The 21,545-nt window shown below is 55.0% G+C and overlaps 2 protein-coding genes across 2 annotated transcripts; one reads left to right on the plus strand and one right to left on the minus strand.

The window, feature by feature from the left end:
- On the plus strand, nt 116-17,869 carry NAA60 (N(alpha)-acetyltransferase 60, NatF catalytic subunit). Its single transcript, XM_021411166.1, has 7 exons — nt 116-297; nt 9,123-9,238; nt 10,072-10,201; nt 11,481-11,577; nt 13,543-13,777; nt 14,686-14,859; nt 15,207-17,869. The coding sequence occupies exons 2-6, from the start codon at nt 9,129-9,131 to the stop codon at nt 14,840-14,842; spliced, it is 729 nt and encodes a 242-aa protein (XP_021266841.1). The 5' UTR covers nt 116-297; nt 9,123-9,128; the 3' UTR covers nt 14,843-14,859; nt 15,207-17,869.
- NUDT16L1 (nudix hydrolase 16 like 1) lies at nt 18,683-21,357 on the minus strand. Its single transcript, XM_021411167.1, has 3 exons — nt 20,922-21,357; nt 20,510-20,770; nt 18,683-19,728 (listed from the first exon to the last, which is right to left on the minus strand). Exons 1-3 carry the CDS (start codon nt 21,156-21,158, stop codon nt 19,264-19,266), a joined length of 963 nt encoding a protein of 320 aa, XP_021266842.1. The 5' UTR covers nt 21,159-21,357; the 3' UTR covers nt 18,683-19,263.

The raw sequence follows: 21,545 nt of genomic DNA on the forward strand, positions 1-21,545 counted from the left end.
AGGAGCGACCGCTGCCGGAAGGGCTGGGGGCGTGGTCAGCGACTGGGGGCGTGGCCTCAGCCATGGGACGCCATCTGCGCATGCGCTGGTTGGTCCGGTCACGTGACACAAGCAGCCAATGGGGAGGCGCGTTGTTGCGCGGTGCCGAAGGAAGGAAGGGCTCGCCCGCCGGTGTCTGCCGCGACTCCGGCTCCTCGCCTGGCCCCGCCGTTACGGCATGCGCTGAGCGCCCGCACTGCCCCGTCCGCTGCGCGCCCGGCGCCTGCCGGCACTGTCCGGCAACGCCGCCTTTCCCAGGTGAGTCGGGGGTGTTGCTGCTGTGAGCGCGTTCCGGCGGCAGGACCAGGCCGGAGCTCTCTGTTACCTGGGACCCTGTGGTGTGAGGGGCTCTGCCGCCGGCGGGGAGCTCGGCAGGGGCTGAGAGAGCTGGAGTTGTTCAGCCTGGAGAAGGCTCTCGTGAGACCTGAGCGTGGCCTTCCCGTGCCTAAAGGGAGCTTAGAAATGGCAGAGAGAGCGGCTTTACGCGAGCAGATAACGATAGGACAAAGGGGAAAGGCTTTAAACTAAAAGAGGGGAGATTTAGGTGAGATGTGAGGAGGAAATCCTTCATTCTGCGGGTGGTGAGGCGCTGGCACTGCTGCCCAGAGCTGTGGGTGCCCTATCCCTGGAGGTGCCCAAGGCCGTGGAGGGACCGTGGGCAGCCTGAGCTGGTGGGAGCAGCCGGCTCAAGGCAGGGCTGGGGCTGGGGGCTGGAAGGTCCCTTCTGACCCAACCATTCTCTGAACCGCTGCAGGTATGCCCGTGGAGCCAGGTCGTTTGAGCTTTTAGAGGGAAAAAGTGAACTCTGGCCGAAGTAGCTGGGCATGGCAGTGCCACTAAAGAAAGGCATTTCCTGGTTCAGCTGAGGTTGGGCAGTGCCGTGGCTGCACTTACAGCCTGCTCCCTTGCTGGGCCGGTTCTAGGCTTGCTTTAGGAGGCTCAGTCAGCAGCATGGCAGCTCCGCAACATAACCAGGGCCTTGCAGCTCCATCCTCCACAGTGGGCCTTAGTTTGGGAGGGCAGAGCGGGTCCCAGCAGCACTGAGTCCTGCTCTGCTGCCACTTGGCATCTCACACGCTGCCCCACTGCCATTTAACAGGTTGCCCTGAGACAGCTCAGCCTTTGTGCTGTGCCCTATGCAAGCATTGTGCCTGTCTGAATATGCCTGCGCCTTCAGCACAAAGAAAGCAGTGCCTTGACTTGGCGTGTAAGCAGGGAGGCAGTTGCACGGATTTGCAGGATGTGTCATGAGGTTTTTAATTGCAGCTGATTAAGCTGGTCTTTAAACGTTGTCCCAAAGATGCCAGCAGCATTTCCTGCCCCTGGCAGTGGCACAGGTGCAGTTGGTGTTAGGAGAAGCACTCAGCTGCCTGGTTCTTCAGGATCCAGGCTGCACCGCACAAGTTGCACAGTGGGGCCTGGTACATGCACTGTCCTTGTGGCCGAAGTAGCTTCTCCATTTCTGCCTACCAGACACAAATGTTGGGTCCTCTGATAGTGAGGTGTCTCTGGGCAATATAGGTGAAATTGAAGTGTAGGTGAAATCATTGTATGGATGCAGACTTAGCACGGGGTTTGCCATGTCCAGCCATGAACCAAAGCATGTCTGAGACCTCAAATGATTGTGATTACCATCTGTTTAAATGTTTTGTTCTGCTGCCAAGCAGGAGCCTGGTTAGTCTGCTCTGTTGTGTTTTGCTTTGTGCTGTGCTGCAGCACCTTCCACACTGGGCAGCTTGTGCCAGGCACCTCAGTGAGCTGCCGAGAACTGCAGGAGCATGCCTCAGTGCCTGACCTTCATTGATAGATGCATTAAAAGTTTGTAGCACATGGAAGGACTTCTTAGCTTAGACAAGATGCGTGTTGTGCTTATCTTGCTCATCTGTGCTTATCCTGATGACTGTCAGAATCCTGGTTTGCTGCTGAGCAGCCAACTGATGTTCTCAGGGAACTCTATGCAAGCATGGATTTTTCCCTCATGGTTAATGCAAACTGGAAATGTTTGCCTGTTTCTTGCCAGCATTCCTTGTTTATCTACCAACATGCAGACATTGCCTGCCATTCTATTGGTCTTTTGGCTATGAACCTGTTCTACGACTGTGAACAGCTTTGGATTTTACTATCCTGAAAATCTGTGCCTTATCCCAAAGTACTATTGGGAAACTTTGGTGTGTATCTGGTCATCTGTTCTTCCCTCCAGCTGTCATGAGTCTGCTGAACAGATTACACCTGGGAGTGTCTTTTCCATAAGAACCCATGCTGGATTTATTTCCTTTCATCTAGTCCATTTAGCCTGGCAGAGACTCTCCCTTTCACCTCTGTGACTTTTTTCCTCTTTAGAAGCCCTTATGGGGGATGCCTCTGGTGTATTTTGGGAGTGCCAGGTTGTGTGTTGTTTTTTTAATAACTCAATTGAATGTGTGAATGAGCTCTGATAGATTTCTTAAAAATGATGGTCTTTTAAATAAAAGACATAAACAAAAAAAAAGCCAAAGCTGGTGGCTCTCCCCCAGCGTGCTATAACCTATGTGTGAAATATCTCCATTCACCAGCTGATGCTGGAGGTGCCTCATAGCCACCAGGAACTGACTCAGCTGTGGCAGGCAGTGCAGCCACATCCCTGCTTTGTTCCCTGGGTGCTAGGTGACAAGCTGTTCAGCGAGAGCTCTGCCTTCTCTGAGCACCCCTCTACAAACTTGAAACACTGACGTCTTCAGGGTAGGGCACGGCAGAAGGACTCAGAGCTTTATGCCTCGCTCTGCTTCCTCCCTCCTAGCAGGAATGCAGGAGCTGCAGCTGGTTGGTTTTCCAGCGTTAGTTTGTAAGTCAGTTTGGAATTTCTTGGTTTAAACTTCTTGCTGTGGGTGCCAGAATCTATTTTGAATGCCACAAGCTTGCGGCAGAGACAATGGTGTGCTGAGCCGAGCGTGGGTGTCTCATGCTGGAAAACACCACTAAGAAAGAAAGAGGAAAGCAGCCACGTTAGTGCACATTGTAAGTATAGGTCTTGGAGAACAATGAGTCTGGGAGCTTGTCCACCAGCTGGGGAAGGAATATATTCTCAGTTCTTTGCAGTAGTCTCTGGAATTTGGCTGCTGGTACCTCTGTGCTGGGGCACATGCACTGCCTGAGCTGAGCGACAGCTCGGTAAGGAGGACAGTGGCTCGTCATGGAGGCAGGCTTGGAATTCCCTCTCCCAACGTTTGCGCTGTGCTCGATTTCTGGCTCTTTGAGTCACCACATGCATCTTGTGTGCGGCTGTTTGTTCTAATTCTGGGATGGCAGCGGGCCTGCATGCAGATGAGCTGTCTGGGGTTCCTCGTTCTGGGAGGAGCAGCTGTGCTGGATGCCTGCTGTGCTCGGTGCTCCTGCGGTGCTGGCTCTCCTCCCATCACCTTCTGCTGGTGACATGCCTCTGCTGGGACCCTCTGCTTTCAGCTCCCACATTGCTGTCACAAAGCAAATTTTCTATGTCTCAACAAGAGAAGCTTTAACAGCAGAACCCTCCTAGCAATTCGTATTCACCGTTCCCCGGAGGAATGGCTCAATCTGGGGCAGGAGGAAGCTGTGTGTTCCTCACTGTGCTCTGGGGATGCTGTGTGTGGTACCAGCTCGCATGAAATCATGGCTCTGGTGATGTATCCAGAGCTGAAGGGTGAAAGAACAGCCCTGAAAGCCACTCGTGGTTGCCAGGTTAGAATGAAATGTAAGTGAGTGGAGGACGGAGAATACACACGTAGATGGATTTCCCTGACAGTAAGTGTTCTGATTTCAGATAATAACTGCTGTCTGCTCTGCAGGTAGAGCTGATTTTGTCTCCTTGCTGAGTGTCCTTTTGGGGTCTGTTTCACACCGTGATCCTCCCTGGCAGAACCACTGCGATTCAAAGAGTTTGGCTTTCGGACTTCAGTCCCTTGGCGAGCAAACTGCAGCCTGGGCACAGTGAAAGCAAAGTGCAGAGCCAGGGGCAAGGTGCCAGTGTGTTTCCTACAGTGATGTCTGCAGACTGTGGGTGCTGGGGCAGATCTGGCTGAGCAGCACGGGGTGAGCCTGATGGAGGGGGCTGGTGCCTTGGTTACATGAAAAGATGCCGAAGTCCTGACTTCCCAACTCCAGTTGCAGTTTCATTGTATTAAATAAAAGGAGCTTGATAACAGGGGAATCTGTGTGGGACATTCCCTGCGTGGTCAGTAACCTAAAAATGCGGCAGGCTTAAAGTGAAATGCAGAAGGGAACTCTTTACTGCTTGGTTGGAATCAGACCTTTGGCTGTTTCACATCAAACAGTTTCATGTGAATCCAATCCCCAGCTCTGGGTGGTGCGAGGTGGAGGCACGGAGCTGCCCAGTCCCGCAGTGCTCCCAGGCAGCAGCAGAGCCCGGGGCTGGGAGCTGCTGCCATGCTCCTGCCCTGCATTTGGAGCAGCTCTTCAAATTCCCTCCAGGCTTTGTCTCATCCTATTTATTTGCAAGCGGGAGAGAATGCCGGATGTGAATAAAAACTTTTCTTTCTCCCCTGGGAATCTTGTCTTGTGGGACTCTGCGTTCTGTCTGCGCGGCCACGCGAGGATTTGTTGCTGTGCTGGGAGCAGCCCTGCAGGGGAGGGATCCAAACAAGGGAAGCCAGCTCTGCGGTGCTGTGCCTGTACATCTGCCACACTGCCAGCTGCCCTGCTTGTGCCGAGCACACGGTGCGCTCCTATAAGTGAGGTGCAGCTACTGCGTGCATATCAGTCTTTGAAGCAGGGCCATGGCCTGGAGGAATATATACGTGTGATTCCTGTTAGCATTTGTGGAGCTTTAGTCTTAGGTTACCTTGGGTTTGTTCTGCCGGGGAATTGGTCTGAGTGATAACATTTATCTTTGGGATTTTGGTGGGCTTCTCTGGATGGCAGTAGAAATGCAAACAATTTGTGAAAGTGGCATTGTGAGGTTGTTCAGTGCTCGGATCCAGCTGATGTTTGCAGGATGTGCAAAGCAGAAGCCTTGTTAGGACATGTCTAATAGCCCTAAAAAAGGGAAACCTCGTTGGATTGCCTGGCCAGGCTGTGGAAGGCACAGAACTGCTTGAGGGGTTTTCAGAAGCACTTACATAGTTCTCACTGAATTCTAGTAAGTGTCAAGCTTTGTCTTGCATTTGAACATCCTCTTGGATGTAGAGTGCTGATGTGGTGCAGTTAACTGAATTTCTCTAGAGATGTAATGTTGTGCAGAGTTTCTCACCTTATTTCCTTCACCAAGGGCTCTAAAAAGGAAGGAGAATTCCCTGCTCTTGGAGAAGAATCTGAGCTGAGGTTTCTTCACTGTGAATCATCTCATTCAAGGAAAGAATGTGTCCCTTAAGCTGCCAGCTCAGCTAAGCTCCAAGCAAGATGTGCACAGGAGGAGCTGGAGGTGCTGGGGTTCACTGGGTGAGCAGTGGCAATTCACAGAGTCCCAGCCATTGCTTGGGCTGGTGCTGGAAGCGAAAGCCCTCCCTGCTTTTCAGACAGGGCTGTGAAATGCTGTTCTTCAATTCGTTAAAGCGTGCCGATGCCAAATATTTATGGCATTGTTTTCAAATAGCAAGTTCCGAACTTACCTTGTGCTTTATTTTATTTTAATTTTAAATAATCTGTTTGGTCAGCATATTTACTGAATGCACTTACTATTTCTATTCATCCCGTGGCCATTACTGCCACATATGGTTGATCAGTTTGCAGCAGGTTCCTCTGCAGCCACCCCATGCACATAAAGCCAAAACTGCTTTCCTACACCTGAGGCTTTCATGTCATGTTTTGCTGAGTTTATTTCAGTGAAGCGAGGCAGAAGACTATGGATGCTCAGTGCCTTTATACTTTCAGGTCGTTTCTTTGAAATTCGTTTTTATGTTAAGATCTGCAGTTTTTAGGTAGAAAATAGAATTGAAACTGACTTTTTTTCCTTTGTACTTCTGATCTTTTGTTCTGAAAAGAGCAGCCAACCAAGCTGACTCTAAGAGTGATGCATAAAACGGAGCTTCCCTTGGCACAGTCACATCCTGTCAGCTCGTACGTCAGAACTTGGCCAGCAAATGCAGATGAGATGTTATTTTCTCTGAAGTGTTTTGCTGCTCTAATTGTGCTGCTGTGATCTCAAGCTCTCCCTAATGGGGAAAGGAAAGGCTTAGAATTCAGTTCTGGTAGCAACTCTGATGGCTGTGCCGTAGATGTACATCGATACACGCTATGAGAATTAAATTCTGCCTTCTGTTGCTGTCAGGTGCTCGATTATAACCCCACTTCTCTGTGTGTCAGGAAAGCATGAGACTGCTCCCTGGGCTGTGAGCTTTCGGATGTGCTGGCAAATTGCTGGGATGTTTCAGTCTCATCAGCTCCATATTCAGCTATTGTACTCTTCCCAACAGCGTCACGTGCAGTTCCAGCCTCCTATCTGTTTTCCACATTTACCATCCCTTCCCAGGCGTGCTGGGGTTGGGCTTTTGGGAAGGTCTTTAGCAAGCTATGGAAGACTGAAGTGGAATTTAGCTTGTCCTGGCTGAACGAGCTGGGTACAGCTGCCTGTGGAGTAGCTTCCTCAGGCTGTGCATTCATATGCTTGTCTCCTGATGCTTCAGTGTTCCCTTGGTCCGTTTCTGGCAAAACAAAGTCATCAAGGAGCTGTTACTGAAGGTGTTTGAGCCCAGCAGTGTCCAAAGGCTGGCGCAGCAGGGCTGTGGGAGGACCACTGCTTCAGTGCCCAGCAGGTTTTGCACGGCATTAACATCCTGTGCTGGTGACCAGCCCTGTCCTGCACGTACAGGAGTGCTCTCGTGTGCGGTGTAGGCAGGTGGTGGGTTCTGGCACAGGTTGTTACTTCCTCAGAAACCATTTTCTGGACGTGTCCTTCTTATTATTAGCTGTCTCTTTGTGTGGCTTGGCCTGCGTATTCTTCCCCTGCTGGCAGTAGTTCATGAATATTTCAATTCTTAATTGTTAAGCAGGTGTTCTTCTTCCCTGCAGGTACACGCTGCAGCCTTTCCCAGCTTCTTGAGGGCAGTGTGCAAGCCAAACCTTGCTTCACGTGTTGCCAAAGCCCCCAGCTTGCACCCAGCCTGCAGCCCAGACAGACTGGGGGGTGAGGAGGGAGCAGCAACTGCAGGCAGTCGGTGCTTCAGCAAGCAGTGAGGCAAGGAAAAATGATTACAAAACACTGTCACGGCCGATAATCAGCTTATGCATGAGGATTTGGAGTTCCTCTGTCATTAGTCTTAAGTGCTGTCCCTCCCATGTCACTGCCATTTGAGCATGGTTTATCTTGTAACTTTCTCTTCGCTTCTCCCTGCAAACCTGGGCGGTGCAGAAGCATTTTCAATCGAGTGCTGTCCCAAACTGCAGTTGCCCTCCATTCTCCCTGATTTGATAGAGAGAGACCTACCAGATAACACACAGTGCTTGCCTGGCTCTTTGGGAATATAATGGTTGCTAAACATGAACTAATCCTTGCAAGGATGTCCCCCGTGCTGGTGCTGCAGCTGCTGGCTGAGTGCTCCGAGGTGCCCCCAAAACGTGGCTCTGTCCCAGCTCTTTCGTTCATCTCTAGTTTATTAACACAGAGAGGATTTGAAATGGTTGACTGAGAAAAGGTGTTGACTTCCAGCAGCATCAAAACTTCTCAAGAATGGGAAGATCTATAGTGAGAAGAGAAGAGAAGGTTTGCTGCTGCAAACCCGAGCTCTGGGGCGAAGCTGCAGCACATTGGGGTGTGACTGCAGGGCTGGCACAGGGTGTCTGCTGCAGGGAACAGGTCCAGATTCCAGCCCCCCAAAAAGTTACATTTGTCCTAGCTGTCTAAAATTAATTTTAAAACCAGTGAGGCTACAGATGCTGTGGGTTTTTTTTAGGTACTTGTTTTGAAACTAACATTTGGAGTGATTGCGAAAGCTGCTTGGTAACTATGCAGCCACAGTCCTAGGACGGGCTGGGAAATAGCTGCAGTTCTTCCTTGGTATTTCCTCAGAGAGCAGCAGGTGATCCAAGAAAGTTGGCTCCCCAGCCTGGGAGTGTGGAGCTGGAGCTGAACCTGCTTTGGCTGGGGGAATAGCAGAGCAAGGCGTTTCCGAACGCTTAGGAGAACAATTGGCACGTGGTTCTGTGTGCTGTCCAAGCAGATCAAGCTCAGGTCATTGCTTTACGTGTTTTTGCTGGTTACCGAGTGTTTTACAGAGGGTGTTACGATGTGATTTTTACACTGAAGCTGCTCAAACGGCGTATGCAGCCCACTGTGCTTACATCTGCTCATCTCAAGTCCCTGAATTTAAAAGCAAGGGCACGGGAGAGCTGAGCATCCCCTTCAACAGCAGGGAGCACGTTAGCGCTGCGCTTTGCAGCTTTTTTCTGAAAGTGTTTCGAAACCAAAATTTGAGGAAGAAAATAAAAAGGTGTTATTAAATCAAGAGAGCAACAAGGCCTCCCCTGAGCCCCCTGCAGACTGAACCATCCCATTCCCTCAGCTGCTCCCCATCAGTCTGGTGCTCCAGGCCCCTCGCAGCTCCTCTGCCCGTCTCTGGACACACTCCAAGGCCTCGGTGCTTTTCTTGCAGTGAGGGGCCCTGGACCGAGCACAGCACTCCAGGTGTGGCCTCACCAGGGCTGAGTGCAGAGGGCTGATTGCCTCCTGCTCCTGCTGGCTGTGCTGTTGACGATACAGGCCAGGATGCTGTTGGCCTTCTTGGCCACCTGGGCGCACTGCTGGCTGCTGTTGAGCCGGCTGTCACACAACACCCTCGGATCCTTTTCCTCCACACAGCTTGCCAGCCGCTGCCCCAAGCCTGTAAGCATTGCCTGGGGTTGCTGTGACCCAAGTGCAGGACCCGGCTCTTGGTCTTGTTGAATTTCATCCCATTGGCCTCAGCCCAGTGCTCGGCCTGCCCAGATCCCCCTGCAGGGCCCCGGGTCGGCGCTTCCCCCCAGCTTGGTGTCACCTGCAGACTCACTGGGGGTGCACTCAGTCGGAAGCTCGCCCTGCTCAGAACAATTCCCCACGTACCGAGAGCAGCCCTGGCACGGGCGCTTGGCTGAGGCCGCGTTCCATCATTCCTCATCTACCTTTCTTTTCTTCATTTCAGGTGTGAATGACAGAGGAGGTGCCTCCGACCGCACTCACCGACGTAAACCTGCGTCTGCTGTGCCACGATGACATAGACGCGGTGAAGCAGCTCTGCGGCGACTGGTTCCCCATAGAGTACGTGTCTGTGCGGGGACGGGCAGCGGGAGGCTGTGCTCCGAGCTGCGGCCCTGGGCTGGCTCTGAGCAGGCAGCAGTGCTGAAGCTCCTGTGCACCGTGGTGCTGCTGCTGCTGCTGGCCTGTTGCCACGAGTGCCAGTGTCAGCTGGAAGTCGCTGCGTGCTGATTTGGGCAGAAAGATGGGCTTTGTGATCCAGGGAGCAGATCAGCTTCCTGCAAAATGCTGTGAGGGATGGGAAAGAGAGGGTGATGGACACCCTCCAAAATGGGCTTTTGTTGAGGCTAAACCTCTGGGCAGAGGAAACTTGTGCAAAGCTGATGTTTGAGGCCTCACAGTTTTGTGGTTTTTTGGTTTTTTTTGTTTTTTAATGCTCTGTTAGCATAAAGCGTTTTGTATTAGTCTTGTCTGCAGGAAGGCTGTCGTGTGCTTTAAGCACCAGGTCAGTTCCCCACGTGGTAAGTGCTTGTGTCTGCACAAGCACAGGGGTGAGCTTTCTGGGGGACAGCGATAGCTTTCTGTCTGAAACTACAGCTGTAGGTTTCAAAGACTTTCTTTTTTTTTTTTCTTTTCCCTTTGAGAAGGTTTACAGAGGATTTTAGCAGGCTATAATTAAGATCACAAACAACTTCACAAACTGGCAAAAACATTTGTGGAGTTCAGAATTTGTACGTCCTCTTCAAGTGGGAGGCATGCTGAATTCCCTTGGGCCTAAATGAGCCTTTGCTGCCTTCCCTGTGGTGGCACGGAGCAGGGAGGGCAGCTGGAGGCTGCTGATGTGCTGTTATTTGATGCCTGTCAGTACAAAATAATCTCTTTCTTCTTCCTTCCAGGTACCCTGACTCATGGTACCGAGATATCACTTCCAACAAGAAGTTCTTTTCCCTCGCAGCCACGTACAGAGGCTCCATCGTGGGAATGATAGTGGCAGAGATCAAGAGCAGAACAAAGGTGCATAAGGAGGTAGGAAACTTGTGCTTCACTACGAGATACTCTGCTTCTTGCTGTGGTTAATTGGGATGGAGCTGTCTGGGGGATTTTTCCCAACCCCACTCAGGAGCTATCCTGAGCTGACTGTGAAGAACCAAGAGAATGCTGATTTCCAGCTAACGAAGCCTGAGGGGTGAGATGTGTTTGAACATGTGGTCTGTCACCAGAAAGTCCCTTCCTGCTGGGGCTGCGCAGCTGTGCTCTGATAGCAAGCTTGCTGCCTGATGTGCAGCATAGAGAAATCAGATAATGCAGCTGTGGTCTAAAAGCCTTCAGCTCTGCTGCCTGGCTGTTCTCAGCGTGCCTGGCCATTGCAGCCAAGGGATAGCGAAACTACTCCTCTCTTACATAAGGAGTGAACTTCCTTGGCTGTGTGGAGTGAGTCACTCCCGGGAGCTGGCTTCCTGCAGCAGTGATGGCGTCCTTCATTTCACAGTCACTTCTCAAACACGAAGCAGAGGTGACCAACCTGCAGGCAGCTCAGGCCTTGGGGTGACAGAGCTTGGAGGCCCGGGGAGACAGCGCAGTGCCCTCAGAGAGGGGAGGAAGAGGTGGCCACTGAAGAGAGTGAGATAAGAGACCCCCAGGTTAGGGTAGGGAGAGCAACATAGGGGAGTGGATTACAAAGAAAGCGGGGAAACGCAGAGGGCATAACTTCTTCAAGGCCATTGATGTTGTGATTGCATGGAACAGTCAGAAACACTTGCAGGACCCAAGAGCACTGAGTGGCATTGATCTCTTCACCCCAGTTAGTCAAAGTCAGACTGCATCTCTAGTAACAAATGGCTCTTGTAACCAAACTGAAAGCCAAGGCTTATTCAGAGACTGTTCCAGACAGCTGGGCCTGCAGAGCACGTTGCTTGTCCTCTTCAGCAGTGCAGAGTGCTCCAGCTGATACGGACTGAGCGTGCAGGCAATGAAGACTGTTGCTGCTGAACTACAGGGGACTGACTGAGCCAGAGTCTGGTGTGGAATTGGCAATGTGAATCCTTCTTGGTAAAGAGCACAGATACATTATGTCCCTAGGCCCACAAACCATGTCTATGGTAAAGAAACATTGTGATTTGTGTTCTGTGATTGGAAAAGCAAAAGAAAAGTAGGAGTTCCACCTAGGGGACCCTGCTCCTTTCATTTTTCCCCACTGGTCGGTGAAGATTCCTCCTTTGTTTGCAGGTGTTCTGGGACAGGATTCTTGCTTTCTCCTCTGCCTCCCCAGGTACCTTACTAAATAACTTGTCCTATCTCTACCCAGGATGGAGACATCCTAGCTTCCAATTTTCCTTTGGACACTCAAGTTGCTTACATACTGAGCCTTGGAGTGGTGAAGGAGTTCAGGAAGCACGGAATCGGTAAGTTGCTGCTGAGTGACAATTCTGTTGCTGTCTTGCTTGCTATGTGTGGCTGGTGGGCATGGATGATAAAGCTGCACCACTTCACTCCAGTTTCCTTTCGAGAAAACCTTCCCTGTGATTTACCCCAGCAGTTGAAGTGGTGCTCTCACACCCCCTCTGTGTTGCTTAAACTTACAACTTAAACCAACAGAAGAAATGTTTAGAGAAAGCAGAAGGAAACTGGCGAAGGAGTGTAGCTCAGACCTGATTTAACCTGTCATGTACAGGTAGGCTGTGAATCCCTGCTGCAACACAAAGCAGTTTTGCAGCCATGTGGAAGCCTTGCAGTCAGAAGGGCTCATCTCCATTCGGAGCAGGATGTGGTTTGTCGTCAGTAAGTGCCCACCTGGTGCAATTTCAAGCCTGATCTGTATCTTTGATCTGTCAAAGGAAGGCTGTCGGGTTTGGCAGCGTGACTCACTGTTGCACATCTGAAGTCTCTTCAGTGGATACAGCCATTGACTGTATCTCCCTTCTCCACTCCTTTAGAAAGGTAGAAATTGATACGATGCATAAAGACCTCAGTGGGAGGGCTGTGTTTAAAACTTACCTTGAAATGCTATTTTAGATAGATTTTCTGTACAAGGATGAAAATGCTTACGCAGAACAATGCTCAGATAAGGTAGTAAAGGGGTATTCTGTTAAACTGTGGCTGTTGGAGTGCCTTTGCAGTTTCCAAATCACCATTCTTTTCAGCTCCATGTTGCTGGAGTTTTCTCCTTACAGTGTCAGTGTTTCCTGCATCCGATAAATCCAGGCAGCACGTCCAAACCTTTGCACTTGTACCGGTAGCAAAAGAACCTGAAGGAGCTGCTGCTGCTTTTTCTGAGACCTTTCCCTTTCCAAAAGTTTTCCTGCTTGTGTTTGAAGCTTCAGTCTTTGATGCGGGAGGTACATTTGTAAAGCACTAAGCTCTGATTTTCTCTAGCGGACGTTAGAAGCTGTTGGTTTCTGGTTCTCTGCTCTTCTCAAACCAGAATGCAGTTGGCTTGCTGTGAGCCGGGAGTGGCATACCTGATAACAAAATTAAACTGCTCCCCCGTTGAGGTCTCTGTGTCTTTTTGTGCTTGGCTGATACAAATTCCTACTGAGTCTCAAGTAACCGTGGAGTCAGTGCTGGTGACTCCTGCTCTGAAATCCTGCTGGCCCTCCTGAAACTCAGCTGTGCCCTGGGGATTGGGAAAGAGCACGTTTCATCTCTGGGTTCGGATTAGCTAAACAATTTCTTTAGCCTGTTGTTAGCACAGCTGCTGGAAGGAGTTAGTCCTGCAGGTTCTGCTGGTTCCTTCCCAGGGTGAGGTGGCTTGGACGAACCTCCAGGTCCTGTGTGCCGGGGCTGCCATGTTCTCTGTGCCCTTCTCTGGTTTCCCTGCTGCTCCCCTTTCCTTGTGGCTGAGCAAATGCAGGGTGAGTGAGACGGCGACTCGTCCTTCTGCTAAGAAGGGAGCTTAAATCCTACCAGTTCTTTTCTTTAACTTCCACGTACTCAATGCAATATTCTGCTTGTCAAGTCCTGTTGGCTCTGCTGTTTTAAATGGCAATAAAATAAACGAACCGGTGGAACCGATACCATTGAAAATGACTCAGTGGCCTTAGGCAAAGCTGGGTGCTGTGTGGTGGGGATGGCTGCTGGCAGAATTACCTTCGTGGTTACTGAATCAGAAGGGTTTGTCTTTATCAATCTGCTCTGTGAAACCACGCTCATAGGTGAGATGAGGCTGCCATGCAAACCGTTCAGCGCTGCCCTGTGGAACGTCCTCACGATGCTTCGAGGAGCGAGTGGGATCTGAGCTCTTACACGTGTGCAGCGATTGCTGCTTAGCTGCTGGGTGCCAGAGCTCTCAGCTGGGAGCCCTGGGGGGCTGTGCTGGTTCTGAGGGACGCAGCTGCACTGCCTGATTCTGCTCTTCTTTCCTTCAACAGGTTCGCTCCTGCTTGAAAGTTTGAAAGACCATATATCGACGACTGCCCAAGATCACTGCAAAGCCATCTACCTGCACGTCCTCACCACTAACAACACAGCAATAAACTTCTATGAAAACAGAGACTTTAAACAGCACCACTATCTTCCCTATTACTATTCCATAAGAGGAGTCCTCAAAGATGGCTTTACCTACGTTCTCTACATCAATGGTGGACACCCACCCTGGACGATCTTATATCCTTTAAGTTCAGCCTGATTTCCAGCCAGGCATGCTAAGCAGACAGCAGACCGTGTTTTGGGCTGAAAATAGCAATCCAGCCAAGTGTGACCTGCCTGTGTCTGGGGATTGATGCCTGCTCAGATGTGAGCTTAATTGGACTGATTTCCCTGCAGCCAGAAGGAAGGCAGTGTTAGACAGATCTGACAGTGACCCACTTGTGCCCAGACTTCCCCAGCTCTTCTGGGAACAGTGCAGGATGGGAAATTGAATTTGAAGCTGGAGCCAGTTTCTGTGAATGCTCATGTTAAGCCAGCAGGCCAGGCATGCTTTGCCTTGCGTGGCACAGGATTTGGCTGGCAGTGTGGCAGAAAAGCCCTTGGTCTTGCTTCCTGCCACTGGGCATCCCATGACCCCAGCTTGGCCTGGGTCTCAGCAGGCCACTCTCAAACTGAATTTGGGAACTTATGTCAGGTCACTGGGTCCTGGTAGAGACTTGATCTTTCTGAGGCGTAGCTAATTAGTCCAGATCTCCCCAGGCAGGTGGGTGGATTGCAGCCCCTGCAGTAAGTTGCTCTGGAGTGCAAAGGAAGCTAGCAGCTGCTTGGGGGGGGGTATTTCCCACACAGGTTGTAGCCAAGCTGGAGTTGTAACGGTAGCTGGTGTTTGGCCTGGATGATCTTAGAGGTCTTTTCTAACCTTACTGATGCTGCAATTCTGTTCCCAAATTGTCATCTTTAAGGTGCAAGATATACCTGCTTGTGACAGAAAGGAGCAGTCACGTAATGCAAGGAGCTGGTCTGTCTAATTAACTGAGCAGAGCAGCCCCCACTGTGTCAGGGGGTCTCTGTAGCAAGTACCAGCCCACTGAGAATTTCAAGTTATTTCTTGAGTATAAATGTTGCTGCCCTTAACAGATGGCCACTGACTACCTGCAGCACATCGGATCGACACTAGCCAGCCTGAGCCCGTGCTCCATTCCCCAGAGGATATACCGACAAGCCCAGAGCCTTCTCTGCAGCCTTCTGCCATGGTCTGGCATTTCTGCCAAGGGCGGCATCGAGTACAGCCGGACGATGTGACTCCACACAGCACAAAGGTAGGTGCCCGAGGGCAGGCTCCCTTCTGGCCCGTGCCGTGGCCGTGTGCCTGGCCCTGTTTTGGGTGCTCGGAGAGCGCTGGAGCTGCGCCCCGTGGCTGCCCACCTCCCTGCTGCACGAGGTGTGTGAAGCATCGCTGTGCCCTGGCCTCCAGCTGCCAAACTCCAGCTTTGATGGATGGAGTAACTGAGCCTGCACTTTCCTAATGCAGCGTTCAAGCTCAGGAACCGAGAGCCAGTGGGCGCAGATCTGACTAAAGTCTATGGAAGAGTGGATCTCCAGTATGATGTGAGACCCTTTAACAACTGGTTTCCCTAAGACAACTGCCCTCTTTGTCTTTCCTTAGGGATTGTTCTTCCCTTCATCTCCTGAACCATCTGGCTCTGCACTGATTCCAGTGATGATGGCTCTTGGTCAGTGACCCACCCCTTGGGAAGGACTCCTTATTCCACAGAGCGACCAAGATTTTGCAGACTTCACCCTCGACGGGCTGCAGCCCTGACTCACCCTGTGGGCTGGAGCCCGTGAGCACTCCTGGGAGGCCGGGCTGCCACAGGGCACTTGGCTGAGGGCTTCTGTGTCACCGGTCTGTGAGCATCTTGCACTGTCCCTGCCACTTCCCTTGCCTCCGGATGGTTTGCTTGTCCATGATGTGGAGGGGTTCGGTTGCTGCTTCCGTGCCACAGCTACTGAAAGCAGTGTGAGTGAGGTTAATGAACGTGCACTGAGGGGGTGAGTGAGCAGTAAGCACCTTGGGAAGAGGGGAGCTGGATGGCTGCGTCCTGCCCCTGGTAGGGAATCCAGGCAGGGCCTCTGCCCCCCCTGAGAGCCAGCCCCAGCCCTCCGGAGGGGGGATGTAAAAAAGAAGTACCTAATCTAGGATGCACCAAGTAGAAGGCAGGGAATGAAATTGCTATTTCATAGTGAAATATATATTATACTGTATAGATCTTTATGCCTCTGTCCAAGCTGGAACATAGCAGAGGAGGGCTGGGGCTGCGGGGCCGCTGTGGGAGGCAGAGCCCTTCCCCTCCCCTGCACGCATCCTCCCTTGGCACTGGGGCTGCACGCTTGCAGGATCTTTAGGGAAGAGCACTGCACACAGGTCACTGCAGCTCTTTGTTGCAGAGAAGCCCCCCAGCTGCTTGCTTGCATGCTCCAGGCCCGTGTGCGGGCATTGCCCCGGGGCCACGCTATCGGCTGCCGTCCCTGCAGCACTGGGGCCTGGCTCAGGGGCTCCACTCCCCAGCACCAAGCAGCCACGCTCAGGGGGAGCCCCGAGGCTCCTGTGTGCTGCAGCTGCGCCAGGTCCCTCTGTACCCCACTGCCCCTGGGAGCGAGCGCTTCCCTCCTGGGCTGCGAGTCAGCAGCTGCGCCAGTGCCGAGGTGCGGGGAGCCCCACTGCCCTACACATTCCCACTGCATCCTCTGCCCTGGTGAAGGCTTCCCACACTCATCACTGTGCTCCTCCTCCCCCTCTCTCGTGCCCATTTTGAAATGGGGGCTTAAGCAATGGGCAGGGTAAGCTGTGCGGGTCCGTGTGTGCAGGGCCAGCTCTGGCGCCAGGTGTGGGCAGGGGGTGGAGATGAGCCACAGTCTGAGCCAGATTTAGACCTAGAAGGAGCAAACACGGTAGGAGCTTGCAGCCCTGATACCATACGGAGTCATTTCAGTGATTGTAAGCCCCCCAAAATGAGAATTAAACAATAAAAGGGTGTGGAGGAGAGCTCACTGTATGGTGCTGTGCTGGTTCATGTGAACAGAGGCCAGGGCGGCTCAGAGCTGCTGGCACAGCAGGCGTTGTTGGTGCAGCGCTTCCCTGCTCTGCGCAGCCCTGACTGCAGGAAGCGTTTTGCTCCGGCCGAGGGTCTGGCAAATACTGTCTCTGGGGGAAGCAGAGGCTGTTCGAGGTGCTGCTCACTCTTCTGGAATGAGAGCAGGGCTGGCTCCACCAGTGGTTGATGGGAGGAAGAGAATGTGTTTCTAGGAGGAGAATTATGCCTGCCAAAGTGCAGGGAGCTGCAGCAGGGAGCTGCAGGGTGAGCCAGGGCTGGCACACAGCGCTGGCCGTGGTGCAGCTCGGGAGGTTCTGGCTGGGATGCAGGGCAGGGAGAACTGCCCGTGGCTGGGGCACGGTGGTAATGCAGTGTGGGCACAGCCCGTGGCTGTCAGCATTCCCTGCTTGTGGGGCTGCAGAGCTGCTCCCTGCACACACAGCCCAGCAGCAAGCACAGCAAAGTGCAGCTGCACGCAGAACAGAGCACGCCTGCATGGCCCACAGTGCAGCAGAGCTGCTCAAGGCCCCACAGCAGCACGTGCTGGGTGTTCCCCGTGTGCATCCTCGCCCGTGGATTCAGGGAATCCTGTGGCCGGGCACCCACTGCCACCAGCTCACAGGAGAGGCTGGCAGTGGCAGAAGCCCTCCTTACCCTTGCCCCAAGGGCCAGGTGCTCCACAAGCCCTCACGCACGAGGGTACCACCACCCTTTGCTGCAGGGTTGGAAGCTCAACACGGGCTCCCTGCACAGCGGCTGCTCCCAGCAGCAGGGGAGGTCGTGGCAGTGGTACCTGCACTCCCTCCTCACCACAGCTCTTGCACTTGGGAGCCCTGAAGCACTCTGCCACCCTCATTTGTAAAACTGCTTTTTCCTTTGGCTTAGCCACATCCTACCTGAACATTTCTCTTGGTTTGTATGGGTTTATTTAGCAACTGAAGGTCTTGCTTTTCTTTGGCACTTGTGTCCTCTAGACCAGAAGGACTCTCCTTGTTCCTGGCACTGACGTCCCATCTTCCCCCCCTATCCCTGCCCCTGTGCACCTCAACTCCTCAGCTGCTGCCCGTGGCCACATTCCCCAGGGGACCCGACTGCTCTGCGTGCTGTCCTCCCATCACCCCACCCCTACGGCGTCACACCCCCGCCTCACAGCCCTTTATTTATTGAAGAGCACCGTGCTGCCGCCGTCAGCCTCTCTCTCAACGTCTTCAATTAAATCAAACCTCTTTTGTGAGTTGTTGGTTCCTCACCATGTGCAGGCACCTGCCTCCATTCACTGCTCGGGACCTTCCCCTGACGCTGCGCTCTGCCACCAGGTGCAGCAGCCCCGTGCTGGCCCTGGGGCGCTGCCTGCTGGGCACCACTGGGGCCTTCACGCAGGGGAGGACGGGCCCAGGCAGCCAGTGGGGGAAGCAGCACCTCCACCTGCAGCCAGTGCCTGGAAGGGGACAGCGGTGGTGGAGGCAGCTCTGCGCTCGCAGGGGCTGAGCTGAATCAGCAGCTGTGGCGCAGCGACCGCAGGCTGGGCCCCGGCTGGGGCACTGCTCGGTGCCAAGATGGGGATGGGAAGGGGAAGCAGAGCCGCCATGGGGCTGTCGGGGGCGGGAGGTTTTAGCAATGGTTCCCGCAGCCTGCGGGGCTGTGTGCTACGCATGGGCCGTGCCGCAGCTGTGGGCTCGGGGCAGCCCGACCAGGCACTGGCTGCCCACGGTCTGGCAGTGGCAGCTGTTGCAGAGCAGTGAATGCCCACTGCACACAGCTGCTCTGGCACCTGGAGCAGAGCTGCTGGCACCAAGCAGGTGCAAGAACCGTTCTAGGGTAACCCAACAGCAAAAGCTTAACAAGTTTGCCGAGGTGCAGCACCCCAAATCCTGCGGCACTCTGCCCTGCAAGCTGTCCTGGTGGGTGCCTGAGGCCCACAGCCAGAGGCGACTTGCCCGCTCCTCTCCGGGCACAAGGGCCCCTGTGGGGTGAGCAGCTCTGCAGCCTCCTGGAACCCCCCCAGTGCTGTGCGCTGGCAGTCAAGAAAGATCCCGACTGCGAAGCGTTCAGCAAAGCCATTTATTCCACTTTCCTGCTCCCACAGATCTCCAGATAGAAACCCACATCGGTTTGTCCCCGTGCCCCCGAGGGAATTCAGTGCAAGTCACCGCGGGCACCAGCATTCCAATGGGAGCCCGGCCTCACTGCTGCCAGCAGAGCAGAGCAAAGCCCTTCCGCCCACACCGGCACAGGCGCTTTACCAGCAGCCTTGTTCCTCAGCTGTGTCCACTGCAAAACACAGCTGCGTCCAAATCAACACAGGGCATCTCAAAATAATAAGTTTTGTTCCTTAAAAATGAAACCGGGACCTGAAAGCAGCAGTGTGTCCCTGAAATCAAAGCGTAATTCTAAGGCTTCAGCACCTTCACATAAGCACATGAACTCTCTGCAGGGGGCTGTGCAGATTGATCTGGGAAGCTCGCTAGAGTTTAATGGCCATAAAAATACATAGCTTTCCCCTGCTTCAGACAATTCCAAACCCTCCTGGCTAGAAAGTGGAATCTCGCAGCCAGCAACTGGTTGGAAAGTTAGAAGAAAGTCTCTAGTCTCCTCACCCACTTTTAATCAATTACAAACACGGTGGCATCACTCCATGGCCTCAGCCACCGGCTGCTCCAGCACAGTGTCTGCCCCCGGCTGCGCCTGCAGCTCCGCCACCACGGCCTCAGCCCCTGGCACGGCCGCCAGATGCTCCAGCACAGCCTGGCCCTCCAGCCCGGCCGCCTGCTGCTCTGCCAGCTCGGCCGCGCCATGCGCAGCTGCCTGGTTCTCTCCACTATCTGTGTATTCGTTGCCTGCTCTAGCGGCTGCCGCCAGCTCATTCGCCTGCTTAGCTGCTGCCACTGCTGCGTGGTCGATCGCCGGCTTCTTCGGCTTCTGCGTGGCAGCCACTGCCTCGGCCAGCTTCTCCTCCGGCACCATGTTCAAGATCTTCAGGGCAAAGAGCAGCTGGAATTTGGCAGTTCCAACGAAGGAGTTGGCCAGGAAGTTTGGCAGCCCACCCATGCGATCTTTCTGGGTGTAGAGGGGGACACGGACCATGCCCATCACCTGCAACAGCACGGAGCACAACTCAGCGGAGACCACGGCACCCCCAGCCCCGCACCCACACCCCGGGACCCCCAGCCCACAGCCCCGGTGCTTGGTGTCCCCCCCTCCCCCCACCGCAGCCTGCTCTCACCTGCCTCCAGCCCCGCTGAAGCCCCTGCGCTGCCTTTCCCCACGCCCCCAGTTTCCTGCTCTCCCAGTCCCAGCCCCGTTGTTCCCTGGTGAATCCCGCTGCCCGGGCTGCTATGGGCATCCAGCTTTCCCCTCCACACCCAGCCCTGCCCGGGCACACCGCAGCGCACCCCCACATCCTCAGCAGCGCCACTACCCAGGGCCTGTCACCTCTGCTCCCCCTGGCACCCAGTGCACGCTCAGCGGGCATCCAGGAGACCCCCACTCGTCGCTCTGCCCTAAGGCGGCCGAGCTGCACAGGAGGAGCTCGGGCTCCCGCCCTGCTTTTGTGCGACCCATGGAGAGTGTGGGGCAAAGCAGTGCATCGCTGCGCTGAGATTCTGCTCCAGGTGTGAGACGGAGTCCATCCACATCCTGATGCAGAGCCGGTAAATGAGGCTCTTCCCTACGGGGGCAGCGAGGGGCAGGGCCTGGAGCTCGCTGCGCCCCAGGGCCCGCGGCACAGCCCCAGCTGCGGAGCTCCCGGTGGCCGCCGGTGGCTGGACGCGTTCCCCGCAGCGGGCGGGGCGGCCCAGCTGCCCTATGGCGGGGGGCGGGAAGGGGAGCTTTGTGTTCCCCGCAGCTGCGCGCGGCCCCTCCCCGCGCGCCCCACCTCCAGCCCGTGGTCTCGGGAGTGCACCGCGCTGATCTCGATGGTGTGCAGCTCCTCCAGGGTCAGCTGCCGGGCGTATAAGTGTGCCACCACGCGATGCGGCCCGTCCGTCAGGTGCGAGCACAGGTAGTCGGCCTCCGTCAGGCGCACGCAGCCCAGGCCCAGGCCCAGCACCCGGTTCAGACCGTCCTCCAGGGACCAGTACCGGCGGTCCACGAACCCCCCGGGGAAGCCCAGGAGGCCGTCAAAGCGCATCTGCATCTGCAATAGGGGGCGGGGGTTAACGGGCCGGGCCCGAAACGCGCCGCCCCGGGCCCCGCGCCCCAACTAGGCCCCGGCCCCATCCCGCGTCCCCTTCCCCCGTCCCCGTCCCGTCCCCGTGCCCCGGCCCCGCCCGTCCGCCGCCGCTCACCAGCACGGCGTAGCGCAGCGGGATGCGGCCGAACAGCATGCCCGGGTTGGGCGCGTACAGCATGGCGTGGCACGAGTGACTCCAGCCCGGGCCCAGCCGCATGGCCTCGTACCGCGTCAGCGGCTTCAGCTCGGGCACGCCGGGCACTCCCAGCGTCGGCAGCGGCGGGAGAGACCCCGCGCCCGCCGGCAACGCTCCTACGGCCGCCATCACTCCCATGGCTCCCATGGCCGCCATCGCCTCGCCGCCCGCCCGCCGGCCCGCTCTGCGCACGCGCGGACGCCGCGACGTCGAGGGGCGGGACCGGCGGCGGACGAGAGCCAATAGCGGCCCGTCGTGCGCCGCGCGACCAATCGGAGCTCGGCCCCGCCCGCCAATCCCCGCGGCCGTCTTCGGAGGGGACGGCCAATAGCGGCGGCGCCCCGCGGTCCCGTGACGGGCGGCCAATGGGGACGCGCGCCACCGCCCGCGCCTCGCGCCATACTAGGTAGCGGCCGCTCGAGGCTCGCGGCGCCACAGCCCAATGAGATCAAAGCTGGGGGAGGGCGCGCGGCCGTCCCAGCATCCCCCGCGCGGCGCCGCCGCAGAGCACGCCGGGAACGAGGCGGGCACGTGCTCCCCCGG

The sequence above is a fragment of the Numida meleagris genome, chromosome 13 (genome assembly GCF_002078875.1).
Source record: "Numida meleagris isolate 19003 breed g44 Domestic line chromosome 13, NumMel1.0, whole genome shotgun sequence".
Classification (NCBI taxonomy): domain Eukaryota; kingdom Metazoa; phylum Chordata; class Aves; order Galliformes; family Numididae; genus Numida; species Numida meleagris.